Source organism: Idiotropiscis lumnitzeri, chromosome 7 (assembly GCF_059441095.1).
Source record: "Idiotropiscis lumnitzeri isolate Australia: NSW breed Sydney's pygmy pipehorse chromosome 7, RoL_Ilum_1.0, whole genome shotgun sequence".
Classification (NCBI taxonomy): Eukaryota; Metazoa; Chordata; class Actinopteri; order Syngnathiformes; family Syngnathidae; genus Idiotropiscis; species Idiotropiscis lumnitzeri.
The window spans coordinates 14547015-14562059 of NC_142397.1; the positions used below are offsets into that span (position 1 = coordinate 14547015).

At 40.2% G+C, this 15045-nt stretch overlaps 2 protein-coding genes across 6 annotated transcripts in view; both read right to left on the reverse strand.

Moving 5' to 3' along the window:
- Window positions 1-4753, reverse strand: part of LOC148333685 (uncharacterized) — a 42600-nt gene extending 37847 nt beyond the window's left edge. For 2 of the 5 annotated variants that reach the window (XM_088301501.1, XM_088301499.1), the window contains exons 1-7: window positions 4597-4745; window positions 4320-4385; window positions 4159-4244; window positions 4007-4080; window positions 489-577; window positions 226-300; window positions 20-113 (exon numbers count right to left, since the gene is read on the reverse strand). In XM_088301501.1, coding sequence (XP_088157627.1) covers window positions 20-113; window positions 226-300; window positions 489-577; window positions 4007-4080; window positions 4159-4244; window positions 4320-4361 — 460 coding nt within the window. In that variant the 5' untranslated portion in view covers window positions 4362-4385; window positions 4597-4745. Of the gene's footprint in view, window positions 1-19; window positions 114-225; window positions 301-488; window positions 578-4006; window positions 4081-4158; window positions 4245-4319; window positions 4386-4596 lie in introns of all 5 variants that reach the window. The other 3 variants (XM_088301500.1, XM_088301502.1, XM_088301503.1) reach the window with 3 other exon arrangements.
- Window positions 4754-7023: 2270 nt separating this feature from the next.
- On the reverse strand, window positions 7024-12751 carry lamtor1 (late endosomal/lysosomal adaptor, MAPK and MTOR activator 1). The gene is made up of 5 exons (XM_088301441.1): window positions 12490-12751; window positions 10660-10802; window positions 10503-10580; window positions 8937-9060; window positions 7024-8745 (listed from the first exon to the last, which is right to left on the reverse strand). The coding sequence occupies exons 1-5, from the start codon at window positions 12529-12531 to the stop codon at window positions 8653-8655; spliced, it is 480 nt and encodes a 159-aa protein (XP_088157567.1). The 5' UTR covers window positions 12532-12751; the 3' UTR covers window positions 7024-8652.
- Window positions 12752-15045: the final 2294 nt, after the last annotated feature.

The window sequence follows — 15045 nt, forward strand, 5'->3', positions numbered from 1 at the left end:
AAATGGATGCGAGACTCACATTTCTTTGCCAAGTAGGCATCAAGGCCATTACTCAGATAAACACTGCCATTGCTCACCATCACAAAAGTAAGAGTCAGATTTGCAATCTCCCTCTGACAAACAAGAATGTAAATATGATTATTTTGGTACAGAAGGAATGAGAAGAAAAACACATTAACACATCATATTCCCAGTGTTTTAACAAAAATAATTCTGCCTGCTTACCTCCACTTCCGTGTCCAAAGTATTAAGGGTGCTACGTTCATTCATCATGTCATGGTAAACCAGCAACAAAAGCACCTGTGAATAAAAAGAGCAGGTCAGACATTCCCCATTACCTTGTGTTTTGCCCAGAAGATTCACAATACTGCACAATAGAAGCATGTCATTGTTGAGTTTTAAAACCGCGCAAACAAAACACAATGCAAGACAGCAAGAATAACAACATCACATCCAACAGGATGCAAACAAACATTCCCCACATGTACCTTTGCAATTTCCAAAGTCAGGTTAATTCCATTTCGTATGTTGTCCCAGGATATTGATGTGCCTTTGGTTGGATTAAATCTGCAATCCCCTATAGAACAAAAAGGTATTGCGGTAAATAAGCGTTTTCAGATAAGAGAATAGAAATTGAAACATAGTCTCCAATATGAAGGTACAACTGAAAATTTTACAATTATTTTCATCCATACAAACATACTTTCAGATTAATTCAATTTAATTGCCTGCAATTGTGATTGCCAACATGGTTGGTTCACGCATTCCCATCATGGCTCCCTCACATGGTGAAGCAGATTATATGAATAGTAAATCCATTCCTAGCATAAATGAGCAGATATATAGCAACTGCAGCGGTGTTGCACTTATTCTATAAAATGTGTTCAAACTCTCCATGTAAACGCATTCATATTTCAAATTCTAGTAAGTGAAAAAAAAAACTGCCCTCCACTTCCCATCTTTCTGTGCCCTGCGATTGGTTGGCAACCAATCCGGGGTGAACCTCGCCTTCTGCCCGAAACGGCTGAGAAAGGCTACAGCATGCCCGCGACCCTCGTGAGGAGAAGCGGCTCAGATAATGAATCAAAGAAAGAGTACAAGTACAAATTTGGTAAAAACTAAAGGCTGCAAAAAAGATGCGGAAAACTCAATTTCATGAACTGGGTCCACCCAATTAGAATTAGAAATCCCTTTATTGTCATTGTACTCAAATGTGCAACGAGATTAGAGGGCTCCCCTCTCCAGTGCAATACAACAATAATACAGACAATATATAAATTAGATAAATAAATAAGAGAGTGCAATGGAATTTAGTACTGAATAGTGTATATAAAAACACATCACAATGCTGTTCTGCAAGGTAAGGGTGTTCTCGTGTGTGTGTGAGAGTTCAGAATGGAGATGGCTCTCGGGAAGAAACTGTTTCTCAGTCTATTGGTCCTCGATTTGATGCATCTGTAGCGCCTGCCAGAGGGCATCAGGTCGAACAGGTGTGAGTTTGGGTGGGTATTGTCTTTGACGATGTTGAGAGCCCTTCTGAGGCACCGGGCGGTGTAGATGTCCGATAGTGAGGGGAGAGGGCAGCCAATAATCCTTTGCGCTGTTTTGACTGTCCTCTGGAGCCTCACTCTGTCCGCCTCAGTGCAGCCGCTGTACCAGGTGGAGACACAGTACGTCAGCAGGCTCTCAATGGACGAGTGGTAGAAGGCCAGCAGCAGCTCCCTGTCCAGGTTGAATTTCCTGAGGACTCTCAGGAAGTGCAGACGTTGGCGGACCTTCTTTACCACTGCTGTGGTGTTGTGACTCCAAGAAAGGTCATCGGAGATCTGTACTCCCAGGAACTTGAACGTGTGGACCCTCTCCACACACACGCCTTCGATGCAGAGGGGGGGCGGCACCATCTTGTTCCTCCTGAAGTCGACGACAATCTCCTTTGTTTTTGCAGTGTTAAGGTGCAGTCTGTTGTCCTTGCACCAAGCTGTCAGTCTCTTTACCTCCTCTCTGTAGGCTGTCTCGTCACCTTCCGAGATCAGACCGACCACTGTTGTGTCGTCAGCAAACTTGACGATGGTGTTGTTGCCGTGGGCCGGGCTGCAGTCGTAGGTGTAGAGGGCGTACAGGAGAGGGCTCAGCACGCATCCTTGAGGGGAACCGGTGCTCAGCATGCGGGTGGAGGACGTGTAGGGGCCGAGCAACACAGTCTGGGGTCTGTTGGTCAGAAAGTCCTTAATCCAGATGCGTGTGAGGGCAGGGAGGCCGAGAATGTCCAGTTTGGCGACGAGGATGTCTGGGATGATCGTGTTGAATGCCGAGCTGTAGTCCACAAAGAGCATCCTTGCATAGCTCTGCTGTTGTTCCAGGTGGCCCAGCACAACATGCAGAGCAGTGTCGATGGCGTCCTCAGTGGATCTGTTAGCCCGGTATGCAAACTGGTAGGGGTCCAGAGTGGGAGGAAGGCAGTCCCTGATGTGCTGGAGAACCAGCCTCTCGAAGCACTTCATGATGACTGGTGTGAGAGCAACAGGACGGTAGTCATTCAGGTGGACGGCTGGTGACTTTTTGGGGACAGGAATAATGGTGGAAGTTTTCAAGCAGGAGGGGATGACTGCTTGAGCCAGGGAGCGGTTGAAGATCCTGCAGAAAACATGTGCCAGTTGGTGGGCACATGCTCTGAGGACCTTGCCTGGTATTCCGTCGGGTCCAGTAGCTTTCCTGGGGTTAACCGCCAGGAGCGCGCGCCTCACATCGTGTTCCTCTACGATGAGTGGGGGGGAGTTGGAGCATGAAGTGCGGGGGTGTGACGGTTGGGGCGAGTCAAAGCGAGCGAAGAAGCAGTTAAGCTCCTCTGCCAGCGATGCACTCGGGTCTACAGAGGTCGTGCTGCCGCCACGGAAGTTGGTGATGCTCCGTAGACCCTGCCACACCTCCCGTGGTCTGTTACTGGCAAGGTGGGCCTCCAGCCTCCCCTTGTAGATTGCCTTGGCTAGCTTGATGCCTTTGCTCAGGTCAGCACGAGCCACCCTGTACTGGGCTTTGTCGCCTGACCTTAAGGCAGCGTCCCGGGCCTTGAGGAGAGCGCGAACCCTGCTGGACATCCAGGGCTTCGCATTTGGGAAGGTCCGTATAGTCCTGTGTAGGGACACAGTATCCATGCAGAACTTGATGTAGTCCAGTACACAATGTGTGTAGACATCAAGGTCCTGATGATCAAAGAGGTCCCAGTTTGTGTCTTGAAAGCAGTCCTGTAATTCACTCATGGTGTCGTCATGCCAGGTTTTCACAGTCTTTGTGGTGGGCCTGAATCTGCGCCTGAGAGGGGTGTACGCAGGTGCAAGCTGCAAGGACAGGTGGTCTGACTGGGCGAGGGGGGCGAGTGGGAGGGCCCTGTATGCGTGCTTGATGTTCGAGTACACATGGTCGAGAGTGTTGTCTCCCCTCGTTGGGCACTTGACATGCTGGTGAAACTCTGGGAGTACAGTCTTTAAGTCTTGTAAGATGGAAATGACCAGCTATCGCTAAGTATTGGTCACGCCATTTTTATTGTTCAATTAAATGAATCAGAAGGGAGAAAAACAAGCATGCTTCCATGCCAGAAAGTCAGATGTGGCTCAATGATTCCATATCCGCCTTCTTCAAGATTACAGTCATGCTGGCCCCGCCCGGATGATTTTCAAAGTGTAAAGCTGAATCCAAGATAATGTGTATAAATTGGAGAAACCGTTCATTAGGAAAGGGTTATTTAATTGTTTAGTACATATTAAAATTTGGAAAAATCGTGTCCCATACATTTCCACCCCCAGTTTAGACACTCAGATGATAAACTGATTCAAAACATCTGTTCTGGAACCGGAAACTTTGATTTTTCTATTTCAAAAAGTAGATAACTGAGTTCAGGATTAGACTCAGAGTTTGTTGAACCTGCTTTGTGAAATGGACCCCCTGAAAAACACTTTTGCATTGAGAGAGAGAAAAAAAACATGCCCAGAAATGTGTGTCAGAAACTCACGGTCCACAAATCTTGCAATGGCTTTAAAACGTTCCTCAGCTGTTTCAATTAAAGGAGGGTTTGGCTCATTTTTCCTGAAATTAAACGGAAGAAAAACAAGAGTAAATGACAGCGGCTATGTCCCGAATGAACATTACTGCAAATGTACTCACAACTTGCAAACAACACGAAGCAGGAACTCCCCATCTTGTAACTCGTCGATGTTAATTTCTCGGTGGGCCAAAATAATATTGTTGACCTGAAAAGGTAGCATGAGGAGGTTAGGTCAAAGCCTAATAGTTTAAATATTAAAATCTCGACGGCGTTAACCTACCCAGCAAAGTAGAGCCTTAACGCCCAAATTAGCGAGTGCCATCTCGGCTGACCTTTCCTTTTAATCCTGTCGGGAGAAAGAAGCAATATTTTTAACTGTTTATCTGTTTCGGAAATAAACACGCACACGCGTCCACGACAAGATGGTTGTTTTCTGTCAACATTATGCTAGCATGATAAATATCTCCGTTCAACGATACTGGCTAAGTGTAGATGTTGTAAGCGTGTAGAAGAGATATTGTGAGCGCTTGGAAGTATTGTTGTTAAAGCAGACTTACCCAAATAAATAAAATCAAGGTAAAAGACGACTGCACACTTTGACGAAAAGCACTGACATGAGTTCAACGGTCTGGTGGAGCCATACAAATGTCCAAAACAGGCAGATAATCGTTAAACCAATCATATTTCGCTGAATGACGCGACGCAAAATAAACTACTATGATTGGATAGAAGGCAGGAAGTTGAATGAGCTTCGCTCTTGTTTTTGAAAGGCACGCCAGCCGAAAAAACGTGAGGCGGGGAAAGTCTTTCGTGGCATGTCCGAAGGAGAGAGAGAGAGAGAGAGAGAGATCGATACATACACCCTTCATGGAAATGTCATTGAAACAAACAAGACCTACAGGTTAAAACTAATAATAATAAATCCATATTCCACATTCCGTTAACTTATACAGGGTAGAACAATAATAATAGTTTACATTGAGTGATTTATTTAAGGTTGATTTGTGAATCAATGCTGAGGAAAGGCATGTTATATGCATCATCGGTATTGGCAAGCATGTTTTGTGTAACCTATCTCCAAATGTCTAAATGTAGATCAAGTTCCTATTAACGCCGCATCTGTATTTTATTATTATTTTATTATCATTGAACAGTTTATTCTTGTGAATTGTTCCTATATATATCTGAGGTGTATGTTAAGTTAATTTATTTTCACCTAACTACTTTTATGTATTTTTGTTGTTAAGGAAACACGTCATATCTACTCTACGTGCATTAAAGACGATGGACTTCAGTGTTGTGACCCCTCAGGAGCGAGTCTTGGCACAGATATGGCAACCCAGGCAAACGAAATAAGGAAACACTTCAGTGACTCTGTTCAAAGTCGTACCTGATATTGACCTTTCACAAGACCTTATTAAAAGATGTAGGAGGGAGAGGGAGAGATTTGTCTCAAAGTCATTCTCTCAAATACAAAAGTGATTTCCACGTGTTTGTTTCCATTTTCACAAATATATCCTTGATTTTCTCATGTTTTTAAGATCCACAAATATATTTGTTATTCTCACGTTTTTCAGAAACACCAATGGATTTGCAATTTTCACGTTTTTCAGCTCTAGAAAAATATCCATGATTTTCAAATGCGTTGTTTGTTTTATGCCGTGTGTATGCATTTTTCATGACATCCATCCATCTATTATCTGAGCGCTTATCATCACGAGGGTTACGGACGAGCTGCAGCCTATCCCATCTGTCTTCAAGCAATCGGCGCTACACCGTGAATATCATTTGTAAATGTTCTACTGTTTATGAATTGTTCCATGTGGATATGTGATGTATATGAAACAAATATCCCAGTTTCAGGAGCTTGCTTATAAACGTCACATGACCAAACCCAGAAAATAGGTCAGCTATGATTAGTCGGTTCTTTTCTTATGGTCTTCTCTTCTTTCATGCTCTTCAGGCCATTCTCCCAAGACTCCTCTTGTACTTCATAAGGTTAACTCATATTTTTATTTGACAGCTGTACACTGCGGTGTGACATGTTTTTCATCAAAGTTGCTACTGTTGAAGAAAACTTAATACTGTTCACTTAATCAGGGGAAATGTTCTATGTATGTCTTTCCCAAATAATGTACCACTAAAATCTTTCTAAAAACCTTTATCACTGCCTGATTTATTTTTATCTCAATATCAGATGCAATCACAAGACCCAACCAGAGGTCCGTGGCCTTTATAGAGAAATTCAGTTGGGAAGTTTCAAAGTGGCTCCTTGCAGCTGTTGATGACTTTCACTAGAACATCCGCCACTTCCTGGCTAAACCATTCATTCAACCTCATCACAAATTTAGATAAAGTGAGCTCTTTGTAATCGCCACGCATTTTCTTGGCCCTCAAGAACACAAACTGTGTTTTTGTGTAAATTGCCCAAACGACAGGATTTCTATCTTCATGGCAATGTTGTTGAAACTAACAGGGCAAAAAAAAGGCCTAATTTGGACTTTTTTCCTCCAAGTAGAACACAAAACTGTTCTTTGAAAAATGTAGCTACAGTGAGTGATATATTTGAAGCTTGATAAACGAATCCATAACAGAAAGCATGGAAAGCATAACCAGGTAGCATTGCAACAAGTTTCTGAATGAAGATCAAGTTCATTTTCCACCCTGGTGTGCAAGGCGATACCACTTTAAGAGAAAAAAGCTGCTTGTTCAACATCAATATTTCTATTCATTATTTATTGAAATTGCTTTAATTGTTTTTGTCGCATCAAGGCCGTTTGCCCAATAGTTCGACTTGCTTTGACATTGCATATTTTTTCTTCAGGCATCATGTCATATCTGCTCTAAAATTGACGTTAGGAATGAGTCTTTGCAATTGAATACTGGCCTGTATTTAACCAGTGCGCGCATTTCATTAGAAAGTTCAAAATCCAAAAGAGACATTTTGTAATCCATTAATAATACATTGAAAACTCCAAACTCAATAGCTGTTGAAAGTTTTTAATGAATTAATAAACAAAAAAAAAGGGTCAACAATTTTTGTGTACTAGCCGAAGATATTACAAATATATTTCAGGTAGTATTTCATATTCGAGAAACAAAACAAAAACTGAAAAGAAAAAATGCCAAGAACCCATTGCAAAAAGCTCAAATGCACGGCTAAACTAATCACAGCCTTGCACGAGATCCCTTTTGAGCATCTAACTGTTAGGAACTCCTAGACGAGGCCCCCGCGGGAGGGTTCTGCAGACTTGTCAGGGCAAAGTATCCACAGTAGAATTTTCACACTCCGGTTCTTGGAATGTTTACAGATGTCGAGTCCAAATGACATTACAGTACGCAGGCACTTTATAACCGATTATATCACGAGAGGGGGTCGCCTGACTTCCAGATCTAACGGGTGACAGAGGTACAACCCAGTGCTGCCGTTCCTACGTGACCAGTTCTTAAACTTCCTATTTGTTGTATTAAATACTCAGATGAGTTTAACATATTTGGACACAATTCTACTATTAATACATTTTCCTTGACGGGAGTGCAGGGCCTCTTCCCCTGGCAGCCTTGTCTAGAAATTCCCAACAGCACTGTGCTCCCTGCACGCTTTCTTGCTCTCTCCTCTGAAGAGCAGTATGTTTAAAAACACAAAATAAATAAATCTCAAAAAGCTCTTGGATCCTTTGATCTGTTGTGGTACAATGGATTGTTAACGCTCTCACCACACTGCTACAATGGTTAGTTTTCAATTAATACGAACAAATCACTCATATTACAATCGGCAGCAAAAACGCTTTGTTTGAACGCTGACTAACAGCCCTCAAAGTGTTGTTGGTTTTCAGAAAAATGGTTGTCATCACCTCAGATCACAGCCAATTGTGAGCTTCCCACTAAATCGCCTTCTACAATCATCTTCAGCTTTAGAATTAGCCAGAAAATTCTGTACAAAGAAGGCAAAAAGATAATACACACATCAGGGACATACATCTGTCCCTATATCACCCACTGAAATCAGTGCCCTTCCCCCCTGCCTCCCACCCCCAAACGTAGGCCTCCAGTGCTATACAGGTTTTATGGGATTAGAATCTATATAGAATTTAAGCACCGTGAATGCTATTACATCCTCAATCGTGGAAACAGACAAAATAATGGCCAGTCACAGAAATGCATGTACTGAGCAGTGTGTCCTCGAGTTGAAATGGTTACCATTAACAGCCTGTCCCATTTTGTATAAAGTAATACCTAATTCATCAAATGGATATCCAAAATGCATCACTGTAAAACAAAATTAAATTAGTCACAACGAAGAACAGCGAGCAGGATCAATGACGTACTTGCAAATTTTATTTTGGCTTGAGCTGTGATTCACGGGGGGCCAATTTTCAAGATGCAAGTTGACAGATCCGTTGGTTTTCTATGGCAGAACAACTTCTCACTCTTCTTTGATTTTCTACAGTGTGACGAGATGAACATTGTGGTGCTCTGTGTCTACGCTGCATTTAGAGCCATAGCCAAGAAGCACAATTTGAGAAATGAGTGGAGAGAAGGGTGAGGTTGCAGGCGTGACAGGGACAGACTCAAATGATGGGAGGAGCGATACGCAGCCCAGAGTTGTCGGATCAAGGAATGGCAAACTGGACCACTAGTTCTTCTTTAGCATCTACTTTGATTTGAGAGATTGCACTGTAGGCATAAGCTGCTATCTTGGATACCTGAAAAGAATAAGCAGACGACGAGGGCATTATTCTTATCTTTCTTAGAGGCACCCAACAAAACAAGCAAAGCATCTCAAGTTGTTTTTGGTTTCACATTCAATCACGTGCAACATTTCGGAAGCATGACACATGACACATCCAAGTGAGAAGTTAATTAATAGGTGTAAAAATGCATCGTGTGTGACTACCTGCTGAACATCCGAGTATGGCACCAGGTCGCTGGCAAGCACTTGGTGCGGCTGGCTTGTGAGGGAGGGGAGTGCCAGGGCTCTCTTCTGGGGCATACTGCTGCTCAAAACAGCAAGCTTTGTGCTGAGAGGAGAAACAAACAAACAGACTTAACATAACTATTTTTCTTGAGGAGAATTTTTGTTAATCAATGACGTCATTTGTGGGGCAACTTTGTTATACAGAGGAGGATTTTTTTTTTTGTGGGAAATCCCTGGTGACCTGAAAGAAGGGTTTAATTAAACAATACAAATATGACAATATAACAGGGGAGTTGTTGGGATGCAGGCATTTCATATTTTAGTATCTTACTGAAAAATCTATAATCAAATATTTGGCTAAAATATATATTCTTTATACTGCTAGAAAGTTTCGGCGTGTTCAAACTAAAATGAAGAGACTTCAAGAGGAAACAAATATCACTAAAGCCCTACAAACTATAGCCACTTGTAGTGCTACACTGAGCAAAATTTAGAAGCACTGTATGATGTCATTATGGTCACGGGCATATATTGTACTTGTCATCTTGGTAATAAACCAGCTACAAATTAATTTAGCCTTATGTAGTATTGTTTAGTCAGACAATGTCCAAGCCTCTCGTCCCTCACAAGCGCAATACTCTTCACCCACTTTGAGCGCTGTTTTCAAATATTAGTGAGGGGTGGAGCAAGAGTCTGATAGAGAACAACTTTTAAGAGTAACATTCAGCCAGTGGTTCTTAAATCTAAAAAAATTCTGAGCTCTCCAAGTACTGACATTATAACTAACATTAAAATAAAGATGCAAAGTAGAAAAATGAAACTGAGAATGAGGTTATATTCCTAAAAAGTAGATTTAATATTATTATAAGCCTCTGTAACATTATGCAGTTTGAACATTAAAACTGCAGTTAAAGATTAGAAATAAATACTGCACGTAAATGGTCATTAAATTAAAATTTGTATTGAGGGTGGCATGTGGGTTAGTCTTTTACATTTTGTGTTAGTGTGTACTACAGCCTGGGCACCCTATCGTTCTCACGTCCAAAATATGACTAAAATTAGGGAACCGCACTGTGCTAAAGTAAATTAAAATAAACACTAGTATTGGTTTTTAGATTTGTTTTTAATTAACCTTTATCCAAAACGTTTTGTTTTGTTCCTCTAGTATGCATAATTTGATCGATACATTCAAGATGCTCGTATATCACTGCTGTGCTGCTATGAAGGGGAGGTTGACATTGTATTTAATAATTTTGTGAAAGAAGCCCGGACTTTCAGACTCTGTTGCCAACGCTAACATGGTCCTCACTCAGTTAAGGTACCCACAATGCTGCTTCTGTTTTACATCAAGGATGACCCAGATTAGCACTAATGCGCATGTGCGGCCCTTATACATATACATACATTTTTTGCTCACCAGCCAGATAGCACTTCTCTCGAAGAAGAATTTTCATATTGTCAAATTAGTCTTCAATGCGTGAATTAAGCATGATCGGAGAAATGTATTTCCAAACAGGACAACCCTAAGACAAGCTTGAATTATACCTATATTGCCGAGCTTTGTCCATATATTCATGCTGCTCCATCATGACAGAATCAGCTGCCGACACGTCGATGATATTCCTGCGCAACAAACAAGAATGTTTATGGACTTCATTGGTTATCGGACTGCGTCGGCCTGTTGAGTGGATGACAATCTTACTGTGCCGTTTTGGTGAGGATGGATGTGAGTAAGGCCTGTTCGTCTGTTCGGGCTGAGGGGACCGTAGGAGTGATCCAGTCCGTGCCATTTGGAGGTTTGCTGACAGGGTTCGGATGGGTGATCAGAGGCTTGCGTTCATTATCCTTCAATAATGGAAAAAAAATCACTAATCATGAACAATTGTTCACTGTATGATCTTAAGAAAAAAATGCTGCTAGTATATTAAAGCTGCAATGTTCACTGTCACCTAAACCAGTATTTCCTGAGCATTATGAGAGCTCATCAGGAGTGAAAGTGGAAATGATCCCATTTCACTGAAAAAATTAAGATCATTATGAAGTTTTCCTCCATTTCTGTGAGTAAATCTTTATGGGGTTCAATTTAAACAGATTTCACTCTTGAGCAAATTGGTCATTAAATTGAGACTTAATCATCATTACTTAAGTATAAGTATGTACTTTTTGCACTTTTATCTGGTTTACAGTGAGATTTTTCTTATGTAGGTAGGGTAAAAGGCCAAAACCACGATAAAAGTTGTTCAAAACAGTACAGCATTAGAAAACAGTGCTGGAGAGGGCTGTACTTCGATTTTCTTTCTTCAGATTTGTACTTTTTATTGTAAACTCTAAATATGAAAACATATCTGTACTTTGTATGAGTCCTCATTTTGTTTGCCAACATCGATTTGTTATGTCTTTCAACCTCTGCTTGCTGCAATATAACAAGAAAAAGAATCTAAATGCAGATTAATTTAACCACAGTTGAGAACTTGATTGACTGCTTAAGTTCTTGGGGGCTTATAAGGTAAAATATGAACCAGGTTGCAATAACAACAATGACAAAGAAGATACTTCTTAAATCCATGGCTTTAGTTATGAGATTTTTTTTTAGTTGTTGGGTTTTTCACTTCTGATCCAATACCAGAAAAATGTGAGATGATATTCCACTTGCATTCACTTATTGATAGATATAAAAGTAATCAAATCAGCAACAAATCGTATCACAACCAAAACAATTAAAATCAAATGTAATCGCAGCGTAAAAAATCTAAATCTTGTAACAAGGACTAAATGCAGATGTTAAAATAAAAACTGATTTTGGTAATAAAATAATATACCAGTATTCATTTTGAAAAAAAAAAAGAAAAAAGTTTCATCAAAATCGGGAACTCAAAATCGAATTGGGACTTTAGTGACTCATTACATCCCTTAGGCAATACTTAACCACCTTTAATCTTGCACCTGAAAAATCACATTTTAGAACATTTTTCAAAGGAACAAAAAGAGCTAACAACACCATTAAACCCGCTCTAAAACCAAATTAAAACTCACAGAATTTGAAAAAATAAAGTCAAAAAGATGTTACCAAAAAAAAAAAAAACATGCCGTTTCCTCAAAATAAATTTGAGGAAGACTGAGTCACACGGAACAACACAAATCAGGAACGATAAAGAATCTCGTGAGCTTTGAAGGACAGTCAATAAAAGTTTCTTCTTGCTTCACTCATAACAATATGATCACTTGGAGTAGCTTTACTTGCTTTAGTATTAATTAACATACACAGCCAAGCAACTCGTGACAGCGTTCTTCTCTCCTTTCAGCAGTTCTCCTTTCCGTCGTGAGCGATCAGCAAACACTGTCCTGAGTTAGGCCGTTACTGAGCATGCTAAAAGTCTTTTAAAAGCTCAAATAGCGGAATGACCATCTTTTAAGAACTACGCATCCCCGGAACTCACCAGTCGTTTGTCCTGACAATCAACTAGGGAGTGCACGAGCGATCGCAGAGCTAAAATCTATGGAGCTTGTTTTAGCAAGCTAAGCGGCTAACTACCTGGTCTGCTGACTCGTTGTCGCTGCTGTAACAACAGCCCATGGCAGCGTCCGGTACACTCCGGCTTCCCGGTTTTCCCGCAGAAAGCAGCCGTGTTTGTCCGCGCCAACACACATATAATTTAGTTTGGGGGGTATTTAAACTTCATCAAAAAGTCGGCAGCTACTGTCGGCAACAGCTACTCGCTGAGAGTCTCGAAGTAGGCACAGCAGCAGCTATCACATGACAGATGCACTGCGCGTGCAACAACACGAACGTCACTTCCGGCGTTTGACGTCACGGCTCTGTTTTCAAACACGACATAAATGAAATAAGAAACAAAACGAGCAACCCGTGATTATGAATAATAATAAAAATAAAAGTGATTATGAATAATCTCCATATGAACGGTATCGATATTTTAAATACCAAAAAACACATTGGAGAATCTATTTTCAGGTTAAGAAAATCATCCCACGTGGAAAATGTTTCTGGAATGCGAAATTTAGAAATATTAATTTTAGTAAAGCGAGGCTTGTTGCTTTTAAACTATTCATTACAAATAAAGTTAGAGAATTAAATTCAAACAATCTGCATAACATATACCCAAATAACGTATACATTTCATGTTTTATGGACATTGATAAGAAGTTATTTTTGTCCAGCTGAACCTGTAAGTGTCATTTGTTGTTTTTTTTTACAGTCCCATTAGTGCTGCATTTTGGAAAGACTTGGAGAACTATATATTGTACAAAAAAAGTTACAAGATTACGTTGAATGGAAAACAAATTATTACTGTTCGAATTTAAAAAAATGTGCACTACTTTTAATTTGTATGTTTTGTTCGGAAAGTTTCAAATCCATAAATGTAAATTTATGATGTCCACACCATTATTCATTTTTTATTGAAATCTCTTGATCTAATAACAAATAAACCACATTGGGCACCTCTGTTCAAGACTCAACACTTGATTTTTGTTACGAGTGTTCTCAGATAGTGCACGCTGATAGAGGATGCACGTTTTATATTTGTCCACTTGGGGTCGCCTTCCGCCACCTCACATAACCGTATTCCATTTGTTGTACTTTAAATGAAGTTCTCCAAGCTGAAAAAGGCATGTCGAATGCTGTTATTCCTCTGTCATTATAGCAATACAATATTCCCTCTGTTAAAGGTTTGCCGCACTCTAATTGGGCAAATGAATGACGCAATATAGATTTTAGGAAGTCTGACCATGGAAGGATTACATTTTAAGAAATTGGCGCACCCTCTGCTGGCTGTAGAGAGACTGTATAATTTGGTAATGGTTCTCAAACTTTTTACGTCAAGTATCTGTATCCAAAAAGCCACCAAAATGCAATGCATTTCATTTTAAATAGAATTGTTTACACTTGTCTATGTTTAGGATATGGCGTGCACAAACCGATCTAGCCTACTTCTAATATTTTCATGAGGGTTTAAAGCTACGAATCTGAAACTAATCTGCTGTTTTGATGAATTATTATTACCATATTTTATCTGTCTAATAGACAGTGTCTATAAAAACCTGATTTTAAAATGCACGTGTGTTTTTCCCAAATAGCACCAACATTCTAACGGATTTTTATTGTTTTTATATTCACATTTCTATCAGTCAATGTATCATCATCTTCCACAATGACGGCAACGCGATGCACAATTTAGCGTTCTAGGGTGCCTCTATGTTATGTTTATTTGTTGTAGTTAGCCACCATTTGGACGTCGCTCCTTTTGACGTCAATGTTTAGTCTCCTTTTGCAAAGGCAAGTCATGACGCACGTCAGCGCCACTCATGTATGAAAAAATAATAAGAGTAAATACATTCTCACCCGGAACTATAATATCTTTTTCAAGCTTTTTTTAATTTTTATCGACATGCCTCCCAAAGTAGCGCAATCCGGCAGAGTTTCACCGGGAAATGCTGAGGTAAAACGATATTTGACATTTACGCTTTTATTCGCTATGGGTAGTGTAAAGTTCTTTACTATATTGCTGCTTTAAATTCAAATGAAAAAAAATAAATAAATATATATATATATATATATATATATATATATATTTACACTTTTTGTGACACGACACATTAAAATGACGAAAATATGATGGTCTCTTAATTTTTTCCATGGCTGTATATTAGTAGTGTTTTGTCAGGGCCTTCAAGGCCTTGTCTGCAACCCTAAAAAAATCTGAATCACAGACTAATGTTTATTATACTTTGTCCGTAAATACTTCCAAATGGTCTGCTACCGGACATAGCTTTTCTGATTGTTGTGCTGCCTCCATTTAATTTTATATTAAAGCAATTACATTTTAGTCATCATTTGTTGCCAAGCAAGGTCGAAGTCAAAGAAGTCTGCCTGGAGTGATTCACAATCCATTCTGCAGACCCTGTAACACAAAATAAATGGCAATGAAACTGCTTCAACCAATCAAATTTTGATATGACCACCAATGCCCTCTAGCAGGCATAAAGCAACATTACCGTATTAAGACCAGATGACTGGAAAGTCAGTGTACCAGCCAGAGCTAAATAGTCAAGGACGGAGGAAAAATATATT